General features: G+C 38.4%; 1 protein-coding gene across 5 annotated transcripts in view; it reads left to right on the top strand.

Annotated features, from left to right (window-relative positions):
• The window catches only part of JAKMIP1 (janus kinase and microtubule interacting protein 1), a 257,995-nt gene that overhangs the window by 141,704 nt on the left and 96,949 nt on the right, over positions 1-19,342 (top strand). For all 5 annotated transcript variants that reach the window (XM_074951703.1, XM_074951707.1, XM_074951705.1 and 2 more), the window contains one exon: positions 7,311-7,805. In XM_074951703.1, coding sequence (XP_074807804.1) covers positions 7,311-7,805 — 495 coding nt within the window. The remainder of the gene's footprint in view (positions 1-7,310; positions 7,806-19,342) is intronic.

Raw genomic sequence — 19,342 nt, 5'->3', positions numbered from 1 at the left:
CAGTTATTGGGTACAGTAGCTGATCTAAAGGACAAGTTACAAACCATAGTTAATAGTTCCGCAGTTTCACATTTGAGTTCTTTCAGAACTCTTGGGTGAATGCCATCTGGTCCCGGTGACTTGTTACTGTTAAGTTTCTCAATTAACTCCAAAACCTCATCTAGTGACACTTCAATCTGTGACAATTCCTCAGATAATTGATCACATCTCTTGGTAATCTGTCCCCATGGTTAATCACTCTCATTTTCAAAATTTGCATCCTATTTCCAATTTGAACTTCCTCACTCAGCTTTTCTTGCTTCCAGCTATAATGCCATAGCAGTATGGTACTCCATTTTAAAGTGCGTCCTGGAATTCTTGACAATGTAGGCTATAAGTCATCCAGTATCGCAAGGCTGAGCTGAGTAATTTCCCATATAGAGACAGAAAGGGGAGAGCTTTTAGCTTCCCTAGGGGTACCTCTTTCTACTTTGCTCCCTTATGTGGTAGGGTTTTTGAGTGTCCTTCACTCTGGCTTGGGTTACTTGGCACTTGGTCTTCATCCTTGTGCCACATACCACCATGATAGAGATGCTACAATCACTCCAAAGCAACATCCTTGATGAATCTCTGCTTTCTCATTCTCCATGGATTGCAGACATGGGAGGCCATTCTGCAGACAATGTGTGATTGATTCTTTTCCAAGAGCAATTCCTTTCAGCATAAAGCCAACTCCTTTGGAAAAGATCAAACAAAACAGCTTCTTTGATTGGACTGGAACAGCTACAGTTTCAGTGTGATCAATGTGGGTGTAAAACAGCATTTCATCAAAGCCTTTCTTGGTGGCCTAACGACAGCTTATTAGAGTTCAGATCCTCACCTTAATGCCTCAACCCTCAAGCTGGCATTGGCAAGGTAGCTGCTATGTAGGCACTGAAAACAATGTCTGCTAGCCAGCAACCGAGAAGAAGTGATGGACCCCAAATGAAGCATTATTGCAATACTGGACCTTTTGAAAGTGGTTACTGGGGAAGGACAAAGGTGAGAAAAAGGGGCAATTTTCTATTAAATGTATAGGCATTTTAGAGTGATTTTTATAGAAACTCTTACATTTCTGTAGAAGCCCATTGGTTTAAGTCCTGTTAAATTCCATAGGGAGGGCAAGCTTGCAAACCTACAATATATTGAATTCCAAAAGAACTGCATTGCAATTTGGCTTTGAATGTCCAGTAGCACACAGTTAATTTCAGAATGTTTTCACATTTAATTCAGTAGGAAATGAGTAGGCTCAGCACCTTGCTGGATAGAGCCCTATGAAACTATGCATAACAGTAAAATTTTTAAGGAGATAACAATAGTACATGTCACATTAATAGAACAGAAGGACTGTTATTCGTTGTAGATATCTTTAGTTAGAAAGACTACAATCCGATCCTGCCAGGTGCTAAGCGTCCTGTGTGTGATCATGAATCTGTAATCATTGGGAGTTGATGATTCACAACAGTTTACAGGAGATGCTCAGCAATTTGCAAGGTCAGGCCCAAGATGCAGTGTTTAGCTAGGGCGCAATCCTACTCCCATTAAACTCACTGAAAATTTTGTTATTGATTTTAGAGGAAGCAGGATTGAGTTTTTACTGATTTGATTTTGGGGGTCAGAGGAGACAGGTGTTGAAAAAAGAGAGACGATAGTTCTTCCCTGTTCTGGCGTTTTTATTGTGACCCTTGTAATGTTATTAATTATAAATCAGCAACATAGTCAAAAATTACTCATTTCAGAGCATTTCACATACTTTAATGTATTAAGCTTTTCAGGATAGCTTATTTTCAATAAATGTTCCTTTATTTCAGAGAACCCATGATTTAGTCATTAGTGGGCTATTTGATATTTCCTGTCCTGTTACATACAGTTAGAGGTTAATTAATAAAGTTTATGTAAGAAATCATGTTAAGGCTCTGGGCGCATGTTAAAAGATAGAAAATATGTAAAATATATTCTAAGTTTTGGCTTTAAAGTTTAGGGCATGTCTACACTACAGCCCTAAGTCGACCTACGTTAAGTCGACTTGCAGCCACAGCCGTGACTACTGCAGTGGCTGATATCCATCATACCCTCCTTCTGTCGATGGTGCTCGTCCTCACCAGGAGCGCTTCCACTGACTGACGAGGGGCAGTGTGGGGAGCTGGGAGCCAGGATTTCAGTTCTGTGCTCTCAGCTGGGAGCAGGGGGCAGCCATCTGGGCTTCTCAGCTTTCTGAGCAGCGAGCCTCTGGGCAGCAGCCCAGCTGGGAGTGGGGAGCCAAGGCAGTCAGGTTCTAGGATTGCGCTGTGAAATTGACAGGACGTGAAATTGACAAGACAGTCAACAGCCAATGTAAGTAGCATAGTGTCTAGACAGGCGCTGCATTGCCCTAACTATACCGACATAAGCGCTACGCCTCTCGTGGAGGTGGAGTTAGTGTGTCAGTGTAGTATGGCACTTAGATTCATGTCAGTGTAGTATGGCACTTACAAGGCTGTAGTGTGTACATTGACATAATTAGGTCAACATAAGCTGCCTTAAGTTGACCTAACTGTATAGTGTAGACCACGATAATATTGATAATTTTTAAGCATTTTTCTATTTTTATCAACTTAAGTTTTCACAATTCCACAGAAGTATGGGTTTTAAGCATTTTTTTATTTTTACCAATTTAAAATTTCAGTTTCAGAAAATTATGGGGGGGTCGGACAATACTTATTTAACGACAGCAGATGTTGAGATTCAAAAAATTGAGACTTTATAACCATTAAAACACAAATTGTCAACATCACATATCAAAATATACAAAATAACGATCCTTAAATCAAACTCTATTAGTTCTGAAGCAGCATTTTTCTTAATTTGCTTATCTGTAAAGTTTGGTTGTTATTGATGGAAATATTTTCATGTGTGTAGAGTGAAATCGACATTTACTAACCTTTATCAATAAAAATCTAATCCTTTCAAATCTACTCATGCTATAAACTTTTCCATATGAAAAAAATGTTGGAAGCTTATTGATCAATCTGCCTGTAGCTGGATCAATACAAAAATAACCTGGAGCATAGAGATAAGCTTTGTCCCTCATCTGGAGGGAAGACAGACATGTTTCTGAGATCCCAGCACAAGTTACCAAATTGCAGTCCATCTGTATCTGAAAATACGACTAGTCACATTAAAACGGGTGAAATTACAATATTACATGATAAATAGTTTTATTCATTATTTTTTTGAAGCTGGTGAATATTTAAAAGTATCAGTTTCTTTAGTATAATTTGGCTAGCATTGCTTCTAAAGTAGTTATGGAAAGGTACAAGCTTTTCTTCATAGTGTGTGATTTTAGTTCTGCTGTGTAGTCTGTCGTATAACCTAATGTTCGTTAATCGGGTTTGGAAATGCATTGTGTGAACCACAGCCTCTAAACTGTTGTCGACTTTAATGATGATTGTGTCAACTGTGGTCAGTATAAAGCCGGTATGTTTATCACTCTATTCAAGCCCTGGTTTTAGTATTCCTTCAAAAGTCTGTGTTCGTTTATGGTGTATTAAACTGTGGTGTATTAAAACCGTGTTAAAATTACACACTATCACCTTGAATTCTCAGTTTTCTTGGTCCTGCTTCCAGGCTAGGGGGCTCTGAGGGAAGTGTATGATCTAGGTATTTCAGCAGTCAGTCTGCAAAGATCCAGTTTAGAGCAAGATGGGGTGAGTTTTGCCTCTCTGCCTTAGTGAGTAATCTGTTCTCTCTCTCTCTGGTTCTTATGTGTTAAAGTTCTGGATTTTAAGAACTAAAGTAATGTTATGTTGCAACCTTTCTGAAAATTTTAAGTTTTTATTTAACTTCTCTGTCTGTAGGCCTTGAACATGACACAAATATTAATTGAATTCTAAGTTGGTAGTCCAAAAAGTTGTCCTAAAGTGATAGTTTATCCAGGATGGCTGTTGCTGTCACTGTGAGAGCTCTGCTATTGTTTGAGTGATTCACATTTAGAGGCTGAGCCAGTGCCTGCTGTAGTCAATGGAAAGACTGCTGTTTACTTCAGTGAGCATTGGATCAGGCCATTCGTGTGCTGGCAGAAAATAAGTGAAGCTGGGTACACATTTTGTGTAATGAAGCATACAGACTGGAGATTTTAGTTGTTGGGGAAAGCTATTGCACTTGATTTAAAAATGACCTTAAATGGACAATAATGCCCTTGGTTCCTGGCCATCCTAATGGACAGTAGCTCACTTAAATGTCTGACAATATATTGTATAGGGTAATTATGGCAAGAATGAAGTGTTCTTTAAATGTAAGTTAAAACGAGAGAAAAATATAGACATAGTTCAAGTCACAGTGAGGATTTTAATTATTTTTATAGAGGATAAAACAATATATATAACTTATGTGCCTGATCAAGTAGGCTGCTATGATAACTATGAAATTTTTTTTTAAATTAACAGACCCCAATGGTTATATTGATTTATTTTGTCTTTCTCATGTGCAAATGGCTTGTAAAGGGAAACAAAACTGGAATCACATATTCTTCAAGTGTGTAGTCTGTGGGTTAAAGAAAATGTTTCTTTCAGACATTGTCCAAACCTAAACATATACAGATTAACATAAAAATGTATAAGACAGGCAAGGAAGAATGACCTTTAGCATTCTTTTGCCGAAAATCTAGTTATTGCTTTGGCATCATTATTGTATCTACATGCATAGGCTAAAGATTTAACTTACAAAGGCCAGTAGAGTAGACGTTCAAATCAGTGATGTCCAGGGTGAAAAATACCTTTTTTTTATTAGCTGCTGATGTCTTGACAAATTTGTCAGCTTCAGGTTATAGTACATGGGTCCATACATACATGGTACTGTCTCTTGAATTAAAAAAAACAATTTCGTCATGAGACTTAGGCCACTAAATCCAAAAGGCATTTTTGAAAATGGGATGTAGGCTCCTAAGTAACTGTGGCCCTCCTTGCTTCTTCTGCTGGCTAAAAGAAGCTAGCCTGGCTTCCTCTCTGCTTAGTCATTTAAGGGTAAATTCTGTCTGGAAACATGTATTTCAAGACTAATTTCTCAGGTGTTAATAAATTCTCTTGGAAGCCACCACACACAGGACTACTTTAGGTTAAACACTACCCTTCACCTACAATATATGAATAAGACTGATTTTTAACTACTGTATGTCTTGAGAAATTGTTGCAACTGATTTATCCATGGGACAGTGTAGGTTTTCTTTCTTTTGTTTTAACAAGATTCCATGAACTTTCTTTTTCCATCCCTAAAATAATAGCTGTGATATATTTTAAATCAGTGTGGGATTAGTCCCAGTTGTCAAATTTGGATGCCTAAATCAGTCTTTATTTCTACCTTTGGCCATTTAGATTCATGGATAGGTGGATGAATACCTAATCTGAGGTCTGAGGTTTATTTTAAGCCCACATGCAAAACTAGGTGGCCTCACATAAGCATGGAAGTTTGAAAACTGGACTTTTTGATTACAGTCTTGGAATTAAATATCATCCCTACATCCCTATCAGCTTTTGAAGATGCAATCACGTATGGATAAAACGTAATTGGGGTAGACCAAGATATGTGATCTATTTCCAATAATGAGATATATTATTCTAGGGCAGTATTCTTTTCTCTTTGCATCTATTAGGCAGGTTCTTGGTGTAAGATGATAGTGTTGGTGCAGTAAAATCCTTCTCTAACGTACCTGGTTTAGAACTTTATTGCATGCCTAGCTTTGGGTATACCAGTCATGATCAGTGTTTATTCCATTAATAGTGTTTTACTCACTTTCAGCATTAGTTTTTCGTTCCCCTGCTGTGCAATAACCTCATTCTAGCAGAAGCACCATGTCGTATGCATGTTTATAGTGTCATTCAGGAGCACAGGTCTTTGCATTCTCTGCTGCTCTGTGACTTTGCGTTAGATTACAGAATTATATGCTGTGCCTATGTTGTGGCATTCATTGTGATGGAGATGGCAGGAGTGTGTTACTGACAGTGATCATGTTGGAATATTTTATACTGGGCCAAATAAGCTTCTGTAGGGGAAGCAAACTTACCTCTGGACTTTTTTTCTGAGTTAGTGTATAATTCCACATAGAAAAAGCATCACTGTTCATGCAACCTGCTGAGTGTCGTCATAATGAGGTTTCGTTGCAGTGTGCATTGATATAATAGATTATTATATTGCTTTTAACCTTTACAAACCTTGGCCTACATTTTAAAAAGTGTCTAGTGCTTTTCGATGCCTCAGTATTTAGGTGCCCAATCTGAAACACCTTGAAGGGGCCTGATGTTCAAAAAGCTGTGAGTACCAGGCCTCTGAAAATCAGGCCTCTTTAAGGTGCATGTCTCAAAATTAGTAAATGAAAATGTAGGTCCTAGTCTTCAGCTTTTACCTACGAAATCTCACCCTACCAACAGGAGCCTTTCCTCCTTTCTAGTTGCTGCTCCTTTCTTCATCCCTTGATCGAGAGATTATTTCTCACCCCCTTAGCCGTAAGATGAGAAATGGGGGTCTTGTAGTTAAAGCAATGGACCAAAACTCAGGAGTTCTGGGTTCAATTCCCTGCTCTGTCAGGCTTCCTATGTGAATTTAGGCAAGTCATTTAATCTCTCTGCGCCTCAGCTTCCCATCTATAAAATGAGCATAATATTTCTCAACAGAATAAGAGTATTGTGAGGATAAATTAGTCTAAGGGTTTTTAAATTCTGAAACAATATACACACCATAGAAAAAGCAAATAAGTTATCCACCACTCCGTCAAGCACTGGAATGCTTCCTGACTTCCCCCCCACAAACAAAGAGGCTTCCTAATTCTCCATAATTCCAGCACCACTCTCCCCATCTGACCCATCTCTCTAATCTGGTTCCAGCCCCAAGGGAGCAGTCAAGAACTGGCAGCTTGCGGTGATTGGGTCACATCAAGAAAATAGGCTCTGGCAATAGATTTTAGTGGAGGGAGTGAGGAGAAAACAGGATTCACTTTTCCTGAGTCATATCTTGCCATGCCTTCTAACAGCAAGAAATGATCAGTCAGTAGAGTGCCCCCCTAATGGATTGCTAAAAACCCTGGAAAATCTCTCGTCCATTTTACAGGTTAAAAGAAAATATGCCAGTTTCCCAAGGCTGAAAATATATTAGATTTTGGCTGGAGAGAGGCCCAAGCTACAATGTTTGGATCCAGATGCAACTTTCCCTGAGTTTGAGGTGCTCAGATCTAGTTTTTCCATTTTATAGCAAGGGCACCTGGGATATCCCTCTCAGCATCATGAGCAGTCATGTTAAACCAAGTTTTATTTATTATGTTCCAGGTGGGTAAACTGAGAGAGAGAATCCAGGAAGTCAAACAAGAAAGAGAGCAGGAGCAGCACAAGCACACTGCCTACATCTCTGACCTGAAGGCTAAACTCCATGAGGAGAAAATGAAGGAACTCCAGGCTGTCAGGGAGCTGCTTATCCGGCAGCATGAGCAGGAAGTAGCTCGTATGGTAAAAATAAAAGAGAGTGAAATTCAACGCTTGCAGTCTACGGTGAACGTGCTGCGGGATGGGGCAGCCGACAAAGTGAAAACCGCATTGCTAAACGAAGCCAGGGAAGAAGCTCGGAAAGCATTTGATTGTGAACGCATAAAGGTGCAGCAGGAGATATTAGAGCTGAAGTCTGGTAAAAAGCAGCTTGAAGAAGCTTTGAACAATATTATGCAGGCAGATAAAATGAAGGCTGCTGATCTGCGCATGGCTTATCAGTCCCATCAAGATGAGGTTAATAGAATAAAGCGTGAATGTGAGAGGGATATCCGCAGGCTGGTAAGCTTAATTAAACAATAAATATATTTCAGTTTACAGCAGCTATTAGAACATTATTGTGTTGCCCATGAAAGAGATTGGAGTCTGGTTTGAAGCATATTTAATTGTTCGTTGTTTGGATAATACACACCCTATTCCCATTTCTTTTCCTGCAGCACAGAGGAGTATTGGCTCCACCCCAGTCCACTCTCCACATAAAGAGAGTGGAAGTACCAAACCCCTGCCATGTGTTTCCACTCAAGAGATCCAAGTTATTGGGTAGTTTTCTCTTCCTCTTTGCCTGAAATTCCTTTCCTTACGAGACATTCTCTATTGAAGGATTCAAGATGTGTTCACTCTGCAGAGCAGAGGTGCCCTTTCTGTGATGGACGTGCTAGCTATTTCAGATACAGCGTTCGTGCTGCAGCAGTCTGTCCTTATGGGAACCGCTCTGGCAGAGTGAAGAGAAGATAGTTCCTTCTGCTTACAAAGTATTGCCCATATCAATCACTTTCTTGAAGTAACAAGGATCATTGCCCCTTGTCACTTGCTCTTGATACTCCTTTAAAGGGCAGAGGTGTTAGTGTGGGCCCAGGGTAACAGAGCTTTTCCTCCGTTATAAGGTTCACCATAGACAGCAGCCTTCCCCTTATGAACAAAACAGAAGTAAAGCAATGTATCCAACCGTACTGATCTAAACCACTACGTTTTACACTAGTGATACTGCCGTGTTTGGGCAAATTACGACACAATAGTAGACTTACAGTAATATATAATGAAAAGGCCGTTCTCTTTGGCATCATGAAATTTTCCATGTATGAGGTGTTGAGATTTGGTTACTAAAATGAATTAACTATCAGTATGGTAATAAGAATGCAAATACCATGCAAGATAAATTATAAAAGAGGAATAGTCTCTCTTTAATGTTAAGGAAATCCTTTATTTGATCTTGTGACAGGACCAGAACTTGGATGGAGTACAGAACAAGAACAGGTTAGTCATTCTATGCGCACACACACACACACTCACTCCCACTCCTGCAGTTACTTTGTCCCTTAAGTCAATTGATTATTGACAGGCTATTGGGTGCTACAACTTACTAAGAATGCTCTAAAGGTTGTCCTGCCTTAGACTTTAGTGAGCATAATTACCCTGTCATACTTCTTTCCCAGTCCCTTAAAATCTGGCAATCCTAAAAACAGGGCTACAAAGTACAGGAGTTGAAGTCCAAATTATTCGAAGTGATCACATGACATAATACATAGAACTCACATACTCGGTCTCCATGAGAACACAAGGTTCTTGTTGATTTCTGTATCCTTGCTTGGAAGAAAGCAGCTAAATAGTGCTAGGGGAGGGAGGACACAGCACATACTGCATGTGCACACTCCCTCAGAATAAAACAATTTTACATCTAACATCCTTGGCAGTGTCCTTTTTTACTGTTAGAAGATCAAGTTTTAAATAGGCAGAACAGTAATAGAACAGAAGCAGAGTCAGTGTTTCTGCAGCGCTGTTGGAACAATGATGACCTGACAATGATTATAGAAATGGCAAAAGCCTGCAACATTACTCATATGTGTCATTTGTAACATAACTACAGTAAGCCCCACCCACAACTGATGGAGCCTCTTGGTCTTCTCTGAGTGAGAACCATAAGATACCTTTCCAGCCTCATGGTAGTTAAGGTTCTGCAAACAGAATACCTAGTCCATCTTGCTCAGGTTGCCAACAACTGAAAACATCTTGTTACTGAATTACAGTTAGGCCAGAATTTTTACTAGCACAAAATCAGTTGGATAAGCTCCACTGACTTATATAAAACAAGACAGAACAGGAATTAGTGGCCTTTCTTAAATACTTGGCAGAGTCTCAACATGATATGAAATTGGTTAGGTGTTCTGAATGGGGTTAGTTCCATAGTCTTGCTTCAGTTTTTAGTTTAAATAGCAGCTCATGGTTGGCGGTGAAATATTTTTCTTTTCATTGTAATACTTCCTCCTAACTTTGGAGACACCCCAAATGCCTTTCCCTTCTTCCATTTGGCAAAAAAGAATGTTTGCCTGCCTTTCCAATGAAGGTCATAAATCTGATCTGGGTGTGGGACGATATTTCATTTATTTCCCTTTTTCTGCACAAGCATCAATAATGTCAGCACAGGTCTGAAAATGAGATTCAATTTGTGCACTGTTTGCTTTCATGTCTTGCTGTTTAGCAACAGTACAGAGCACTGCACTCTAATAAGGCTCACCCAATGCCTTAGGGCCAGGACTGGCCTGAGAGTAAAGGATCAAACTCAGGATTCAAAATCTGACTGCCTTATAGTCATTTAAATGTAACAAGGTACTGGACAAATACATGCTTTATCTTGATGAGGGTTTTCTCATATATGGTAAAAAGCTAGTCTCTCCATAGTTATTGCTGAGACTCACTTCCAGTTTTCAAGACTGATTTTTGACACCCTCAAGTAATTTCAGTCCAAGCATTTGGCTTCTCTTATTTGCGACCAAGAAAACTAATATGAAAGAAGATAAGACAATATCCACCCATTGTCTGTCGATCATGTTGGCTATTTGAAAACAAGCAGACTGTACATACAATAAAATAAAGTTGTATTCATTTTTTATTGAAGGTGTGAACCTTGCAAGCTGTTGAAAATGAGCTTTGAAAACTGGATAATGAGATTTCATATATGTACAGATATTAAAATTAAATTCTTCAGATAAGCAATGCTTCTGTAGACTCCTACTGACCTATAAAAAGTACAGTCATAAAATAATATTTTAAAATAAATTCTTTATAAAAGTTTTGCTCATATATCAGTGCTATTCAAATAATTGATTTCAGACACAAGCAATAGAAATGTTTTCATTATTTAAAAAAAAATTCCTATGGAAACTGTTTTTAAAAAGCAGACATTCTCTTGCAAAATGTGGAATCTAAACACTGCAGCTCATCTTAGCTAATGTATGAGAACCTGAAAATGAAATTTACTAGAAACAAACTGGAGGGATGAAACTGGGAAGTTTTTTCATTGCCCGAGCAGAGAGAAATACGATGAGGAGACAACATGAATAGTAATAAGAAAATCAGCTGATTGGAATGTATGTATTTGTAACAATTTAAAATGGTATTTTAAAAATTGTAACCTAATACTGTATTATATCCCTAGTCTACATTATCTCATACATCTAAGTACTTATATTTTCCCAGTCACCAAAGTATGTGAACAACATCCAAATAATTAAAATTAGAAATAACAATGTTTATACATAGCTCAGCTGTCAGACATCTTTAGTAAAGTTGAAAAATACAAGCTGCCTTCTCTGGAACTGTAGACTATGGCTCAGATTTTCAATCAGATGTGCGCAAAGCCACGTTTGCACTTTTGTGTATATGCAGCTTCAATGTGGAAATCCTCTGAATTGTAGTTGCAAATCAGGGTTGTGGAGGCATGCATGCACCTACATGCATAACCCCAGTGTGCGTGTGTGCATTGGAAGTTTTGCATCTCTAAGTTAAAGCAAAAGTGTCTGTAAACTTTTGTACATGCCTGTTTGAAAATGTCAGTCCATGCTGAAAATCAAAAGGTGCCCTTTACCAGTGTTGACCTTTGGACATTGACCTGATCTTGGGAGGTACATACCTGAGAATAAATGGTAATCTATATGTTAGACTAAATTAAGCTGCTTAAGAAATGCTATAATGAAAGAAGGGGAACACAATAAAACAAAATAGGCTTTACAATAAGCTTAATTAAGGCCCAGTAATGTTATAATGGTTATCATGAGGTTTAGCAAGGACTGGCAGTTAGCATAAGTATTTTACCTAATGTCATAAGGTTTGTAGGAGCTTTTGCAATATGTAGCTTTTGATAAACAAGTACAGCTCAGAAAGACGAAACAACAGATTTTGGTGGATTTTAGTATGTGTAATCATGAATTTAACCACACTGATACACTAGAAATATTGGGAAAGGTATTTATGCACATGCTTGGTGTCAACAATTGGAACCCAGTTACGGTTTCCCAGACAGCCGTACATGGACTAAAGGCCAGAAAACAATCTAAATATGATCCCCAGACATGCGTGGTCAGGAAAAGGGGATATAAAATATGGTGTTTGATTAACCTTTAGTTAGGACATTAGGGATGACAGAATGGCAAAAGTCTTTGTACTGTCAAGCCCACTCATACTGCTCTCCACGTACTTCCCCTTTTCACTTCTAAGGGTCTCCATAAGGCTGTGAGTATGCACAGCGTAGGGGGTTGTTTGTTTATATTTATCTTGCTTTATTATATTTTTCTCTGAGTTCTATTTTACTTCTATATTCTAAGTACTAAATAAAGTCCTCATGTTTCTATGCAATTCACCAGTCTCATCTCCCATAATAAATGTATGTAGTTGCCTGAGTAAAGACCCTGTTATTAGTGACTTGTGCAATTTGCACCCTACATTTATCAAAAGCTACACCAGAGAGAAGGGCACCAGCATGTCAGAGGAAAAAATTACAAATTTAGTTTCAGGATTGAGCTCTGTATTAACAGCCACATTTCTAAGGAGATTTTCCTCTATCCATCATTGCACACACCTACATCTTGGATTGGTACTGGAGAAACTTAATAGAATTCAGATTAACACTGAAGACAAAATGTTCTGTTTACTGAATTGCTTATAGAGTAGATTTTACTAAAATTAGTGTTTAATGTTTTACTCAATCTAAACTTTTAAATTATTAATTTTTAAAACATCTATCTTAGTTGCTCTTACTTGAGTATCACCTAAAGCTTACACATTTTCTATTAAATCCTTTTAAGCCACTACAACCAGACACTTGGTGTGTTTTGTAGCACAAGCCAAACCATTTTTGTTGACTGTATAAAAGTGAAAGGAGATTACCATTCTTGTATTTGTTGAAAAGAACAAATAAAATTTCATTCATTTTGTGACTCTGGGGATATGGCTACCAGCAGGACCCTTATTAGACAGAGCAAACCTCTTTGTGTTAAAATACACAGTGGATGCTTAATGCTGCTTCCTGTGGAAAATAATGCAAAGGATAGTCATTAGAAATGCATTAAATTGATTTTGTCACTCATTTTGCACTCTGTTCATTTGCTGTATTATTTTAGTAAGAGGGAAGCTGAAGTATTGGTCAGTTTCACTTTATGCAGTAATATGCATAAAATTTGGGACAAGTTAGGCACACAGTTCACGTTTACGTGTGTGTGTTAATGAATGAATGTTCATTTTGTTTCTGTTATGTGCTGAAGGTAACTAGACTTTAGTTTGTTTTGGATAGGTATTGTAATTCTTTAATAGAAAAGCCCTTATAAAGTCAGAGCTTACAATCCTTTCACATGCACAAACTCCAGTCAAACTTGGTGAGTATTATGTTCATGTAGTCCTACTAATTATCAAGTCCCGAAAACAGCTCTGCATAAAGTAAATGGAAAGACTCATTGATTTTGATGAGAGTAAGGTTGAGCCCATGGGGCTTGATTTTCCATCCATTGAATCAGTGGCAAAGCTCCTGTTAACTTCACTGGACGCAGGATCAAGCCCATATTTACAAAGATTGGAATATTGAACGTGAAATGAATTAGGATTGTTTGTTGCTACTGTATAGCCATATATTGTGATAACTTCACATAATTGGTTGAACTGTAATGTGATATTACTTCACCTTAATCCCGGTAAGGGAAAAAAGAAATCCTTGCTGCTGTGAACTGAATCAGAGCAGAAATACTTCTTTTCAAGAGCAGCATTGATCAGCTGTGTGCCTTTGAAGCTAGATGGACAATTGTTAAATATCCTTATTACCTCCAAGTCCAAAAGATGTAATTATATGAATTAGAAAGAACTTCCACTTCAGCGCCTTCACAGAGAGTAGAGCTGGCCAGAGAAATTTTGGCAGAACCTTACTGCATTAGAATCTGTAGTTTTGTCAAAATCTAAATGCGTTGCAAAATCAAGTAGATTTTTCTGGAATTTCATTTAGATGAAAGAGGAGGGAAAAAGTTCCAACAATGTTGCAACATCCCTTTTTTACGTTGTCAGAACAAAAAAATTCAAATTCGTGTTTTGAAATGACTTTTTGTTTTTATTTTCTTAGTTTGTATTCTGTTATACATGATAATACAAACTTGTACTGATAAAGTATAAATTGAAATGAAACTTTTTGATTTTGTCAAAATGAAACCTTTCAGTTACTTGAAACAAATAAATAAAACTGTGGAATTTTCCTCTATGGCAAATTTCAATATTTTCAGTTTTCATTCCATTTTGTAATGAAGCTAAATTTCAAAATCTGAAAATCCTTCCTGAAAGGGAACTGCCATTCTCCACACAGCTCTAACAGAGCCTACTGCGCTTGTCTGTAACAACTCAGAATAATAACATGCATATTTGTTGCACAGGTAATCAGAGTCAGTTTAGAAACTTTTGTGTTCTATCCAGTTTCTTAAAGGGATAAAATGCTTGTAGATTGATAGTGTGTTCAGAGAAATCTTTTCCCCTTCTGAGCTCTCAGGTAACTATCTTTCATTTAAAAACAAAACAACACAAAAACATCACTAGCAAAAGATTAACTCTCCACCAGAAACAAATGTTGTGTTTCATCCAAATAGCCTTCTAAGAAAATACGCCAGTTGCCTAATTATAGGCAAGTGGGGCAATTTGCCCTGGGCCCCACAGGGGCCCCCCGCGAGAATGTCTGAAGTCTGAGGTCTGAGACAGGGCAGGGGCCCCCAAAATTGCTTTGCCCCAGATTCCCTGAATCCTCTGGGCGACCCTGATTATAGGGAGCCCAGCATCTACACATTACATGTGTTAAATTACACCTTTAAGGTACTGCCCACGCTGATGGTGGTATAGAGGCACCTTGTTCCTGTAAAAACTCCAGGAGTATAGGGGGGGTCATCAGCCACTGCACCACCTTTTGACAAGGTGCACTATGCACACAAATCCTGCATGCAGCCTGCACCACTGCCTTTGAAGAGCAGGGAAGAGGCTCCTCTTGGCATTCTCCTCTCTCTGAAGCAACAGTGCTGCACTGAAGATTTTTGGTCCCTCTCAGTGCAAGGGCTACAATTGTGCCTTGCCCCTGTACCGGAGTACAAGGGGGTTTGAACGGGGATGTTCCGGGGATCCACCCCGATTTATTCAGTCATGCAGGTCTGAGCAGAGTGAAGTCCCTGGTGTACTTCTTATAGTCTTTCCCTTAAATATGTATGTCTCTCTGTCATGCACAGCTGTTCATGTCAAGTGGTAGCCTTCTGCTGTGGATCTTGCCATCTGTTCCAGAGACCGTCTCACAGTTACATTCCAAGGATAAACTAACCTTCTGCAAAGACCTTACTTCCTCATTCAGCATTTCATTGTTGAAATTACTAGTTGTCTAAACATTCTGAAGATTTTTACGCTTCAGCCCAGAAGCTGAAGGATAAAACATTCCACCATGAGATTTTTTTACCATGAACCCAGCAGATCCAGTTGCAAGCTCCTATATTATGATTTAAGAATCCCTTTTTTATTCTTATCATTCACACATGACATTGTCAAGGCTGGTAGGCCTGAAATGTGACTCATCTTTCATATCTCTTTACAAAGTATGTAATTCTTTATACTTCTTTCATAACAAAAATGAATGAAGTAATGAGTGAAGTCCTTAGAATGAAGTATTTTAAGCCAGGAAATCTAGATAGAACACTGTTAGTTTTAAAAATTTTAGTTGTTCTTCCTACCCCATTTCATTTTTCCCTGCCATGATCAATAGTAGTTTGGGTTTTTCTAACTTTGGACATCTTTCTCAGTGAACATAAGAATTGCCATAATATATTGGAGCAGTGGTCCATCTTTTAGTCACTATCCTGTTTTTGACAGTTGCCAGTACCAGTTGCTTCAGAGAAATATGCAAGAATCCTTGTAATGAACACTTGTGGAATAACCTGCTCATCGGGAAGTTTCTACAAAACATGTCCGAAAGTATGCTCTTAAAGCATTATAGCTTATATCATATCTTAAAAAAAAGGGGGGGTGAGGGTTAGTAAACTGTTGGTTAAAAAAGAAATTTAAATCACTGCATGACTTGGCATTCAAGTCACAAAGGGACTTTTGGGCACTTTTAAAAACGTAACTCTTTGTCCATTTTTTACTGTTCCTAGATCTTGGCATTAGATGCTCTTATTTGTATTAGCAACAAAGCATGCTTTGAATACATCTACTGTAGAGAATGTCCGTTTCTACAGTCATTGCCCAGTTCACTTCCCCACTCCATATTTTGGGTTCACAACTAGTATTTATAGAATCATAGATGGCAGAGCTGAGAGAGACCATTTAGGTCCTCTAAGCTGTTCCCTTGCAGCATAAAGGACATTGTTCTTTATTAATTCCTTCTTTAAATGTTTTATCTGAAATTCACCTCCCTTCTTTGGTAGCCTTGTCCAGCAACTAATCTGTCTCACTGTCAAGGTATCCTTATTCTTAATCTCAAGGACGTAATGTCGAGAAACATTTGGCTTCTGGGAAAAGCACTGTATATTCTGTTCTACAGTTGGCTTGGAGATTGCTTTGAGATGGATGAGTAGAGAGGAAGATCCTATACTTGGCAGTGCAGCATCTGGCCTTTTCCACTTTGAAAACTGAGCATGTTACTGTCTTGGGAAATCTAGCTTTTGATTCCCTGGTAATTTCTTTCAACTTTGAGAGGCCAAAGTTCCTCTTTTAAAGGTCTCTTTCTTAATCTTATTATTATCCATGCAAGTATGAGAGATTTGCCAAAGGAGATCTTCTTCAGCATGGTTGTATTGAGTCTCATTCATGTTTGAAAGATGCATATTGTCGAAACATTCATTTCTGGTTGTTTCTCCCAGTGGTTGGGGGAAAATACCTGTTCTTAGAAAGCCGGTTTTGATGTTGACAAGGACTACTAATGCCATCTCCTCACCAAAATGATAAAAGTAATTGCTATATTTAATAACTAACCATTTGACAATGCAACAAACGTGCTTTAAATATAAATTAGAAATGATATTTTAGAAAATTGTAATTTTAACCAACTGCACAATATTTACTCTAAAATTACATTGGAATACCCTATGCTGTGATTTTGCACTGATATACCTCTGCAGCCATTGGTGGGTGACCCCTCTTTTCCCCGTAACACTACTTTGGGGGTCAGGGTGTGTAATAGATTATAGTTGTAATGAAAATGAGTAATTTCAAACTAGTTTGAATCCGGTGATGCCCCACCTCTTCCCCCTACATCTGTTATGTGCAAGTGCACTATACACTGTTATGTAAACAAAAAGATTAGAATTGTCTAAAGCCTTCGAATGCTATTAGAATGTGAGCAATGGCGAGTGCCTATATCATCCTGTTATGTGGCTTAATTACAGGCATCATTCTTGATCTGCCAGACTGAAAAAAGTGTCTTTTTGAGCTCAAAACCTAACTACCCAGTTTGGAAAGAATCTTGTCGGTCATGTAATGCAACCAAATTCAGAATCCCTTATGGTGCATGAATGTTACTGTAATGGAACCACAGATTGTGGCTCAAATGCTCAAGCATTGCAGGTATTTTCTCGCGGGGAGGAGAGATGATGCTTACTCATTTGCATGAGCATAAATCAGCAGTAAGTCTATTAAAGCGAATAGTGCTACACTCATGTAAGATCGGTATAAAGAATCAAGCACTTTGTCAAAATGCTTGTGTGTTTAATTAGCATAGTACCTAACAAAGTATCCAAAGAGATTAATTCATTATAATTAAGTCACTTTAATACTGGAACATGTTCCTTTTTTCCCTATTAAATAAAACCTGCACCACGCTGCCAGCACATTCTGCCTGTAAATTCAGTGTGACCAGCTCTGGCAATACCACTCCTGTGCAAAGGGGATCCTCCAGTGCCATAGAGTTGGCATGCCCAGCCCTCTGCTACTGCCAGAGGAGATGGGAGTGTCAAGACCACACCTAAGCAAAACCGATGGATACAGTTTGGGCTCCCAGAGGCTTTTATCAGCTGATTTATGTCAGAGTAGCTAGAGGATTGGTCTATTTTATACTAAGTATTGGCTGTGCACACTTGTACATGACTTGTATGTGTGCTCATGTAGCCAAGATCTAGACTACTGTACGCAATATCAGAGGGCAACACTTAACTTTTTTTCCACAAGGCTATAGGCTACGTTAGACTGAATGTACTGTAGTCCCTATGTCAATGCATTAGTCTTTGTATATAATGGGGAGACAAGTAAAAATGGAGACGTCTGCTGCTTTTTGGTCTGGGTGGAAGGAAGGCAGAAATCCTGAGGCACTGGTGGGGACAGGTTGAGGCTGTGAAAGTGAGGAAGCAGCTAGATTGCATTAATTATGTTGGACAGATGAAAGGTGAAACTTTTCATTTGAGGGAAGGGGGGAATTGAATTTTGACCTAAACTGCTGAAATAGGATTAACGTCTGTCATTAAAGAATATACTGCATCAGATATTACATAACTCTCTCTTAGTAAAGCTAGAAATAAAAGGATCCAAGAGAAGAGAGCTGGATACAAAATGCATATTTAAATGTTTTTCTTAATATAGATTCACCCAATAAATAGACACAATATTCCTTCACCATCAAAAGATCCAATTTGTCTGTCTAAAACCTTCCAATATAACAACAGTTGCTCTTCCATTATTCCATCCTCAGATATGTTTCTTTTTCAACCTGGAGATACTGTTGCTCATAGCAACATAAGACAGATGGGTGTCTAACTGCAACTGTGCCACTGTTCTGTTTATCTTTATGTATTGAATTAACTGTGCAAGATTGCTTAAAAACTTCCTCTTCTCTCTCTTTGTGGCTGTAATGAAACATGCATTACAAGATGTGTGCGTGTGTGTGTGTATAGATGTGTGTATTAAAAAATAGGTGGAGCAAAGCCTTTAGTAAGGTTGCCCATACATTTCCAGTCAAAGGGGTCATTTCAGTTTCTTATAACTTTCTTGAGGTTTAACTTTTTTGACTGAAATGTGATTATTTTTGCTTGAAAGTTTCACCAAAATAGATTCCTTTTTTAAGCATGGAAAAAGAGAGGGCTGGAGGGAAGCAGTTTTTCTGCTTAACACCCTTCCCGCTGGCCCCTCGCCACACACCCCAAAACATCTCTTGCTTCATGGAACTTCAGTTTTAATATGTATGGGCTTGTGGAATATGATTTGTGAAGCTGTACATGGAAAAAGACCAGGGCTTGAGTTTCTTCCTCAATGATTGTATGTATTACATAGAACAGAGCATTCTGCTACTGTTTAGCAAATAGCAACACATGCCGAAATGTCTCTTCATTTATTTTTTAAACAGCTACGAAATTCCATTTAAAATTTAAATTAAAAGAACATTAGGGTTATAAAGTGAAGCGCCCAGAAGATAGCAGTTGCTAAAATTAAGGCTTTCCATGCAACTTTAATTCTTCCTCCTTATGCATATGCATTATGTGACAGGGCCTGATTCTGTTTTCCGTTGCATGGGAGTGGCTCTCATTGGGTTCAATGGGAACAGCACCTGTGTAACTGAA

Source organism: Natator depressus, chromosome 4 (genome assembly GCF_965152275.1).
Source record: "Natator depressus isolate rNatDep1 chromosome 4, rNatDep2.hap1, whole genome shotgun sequence".
Taxonomy (NCBI): domain Eukaryota; kingdom Metazoa; phylum Chordata; order Testudines; family Cheloniidae; genus Natator; species Natator depressus.
Note: the sequence above shows the minus strand (reverse complement) of the source record. Positions and strands in the feature narration are given on the sequence as shown.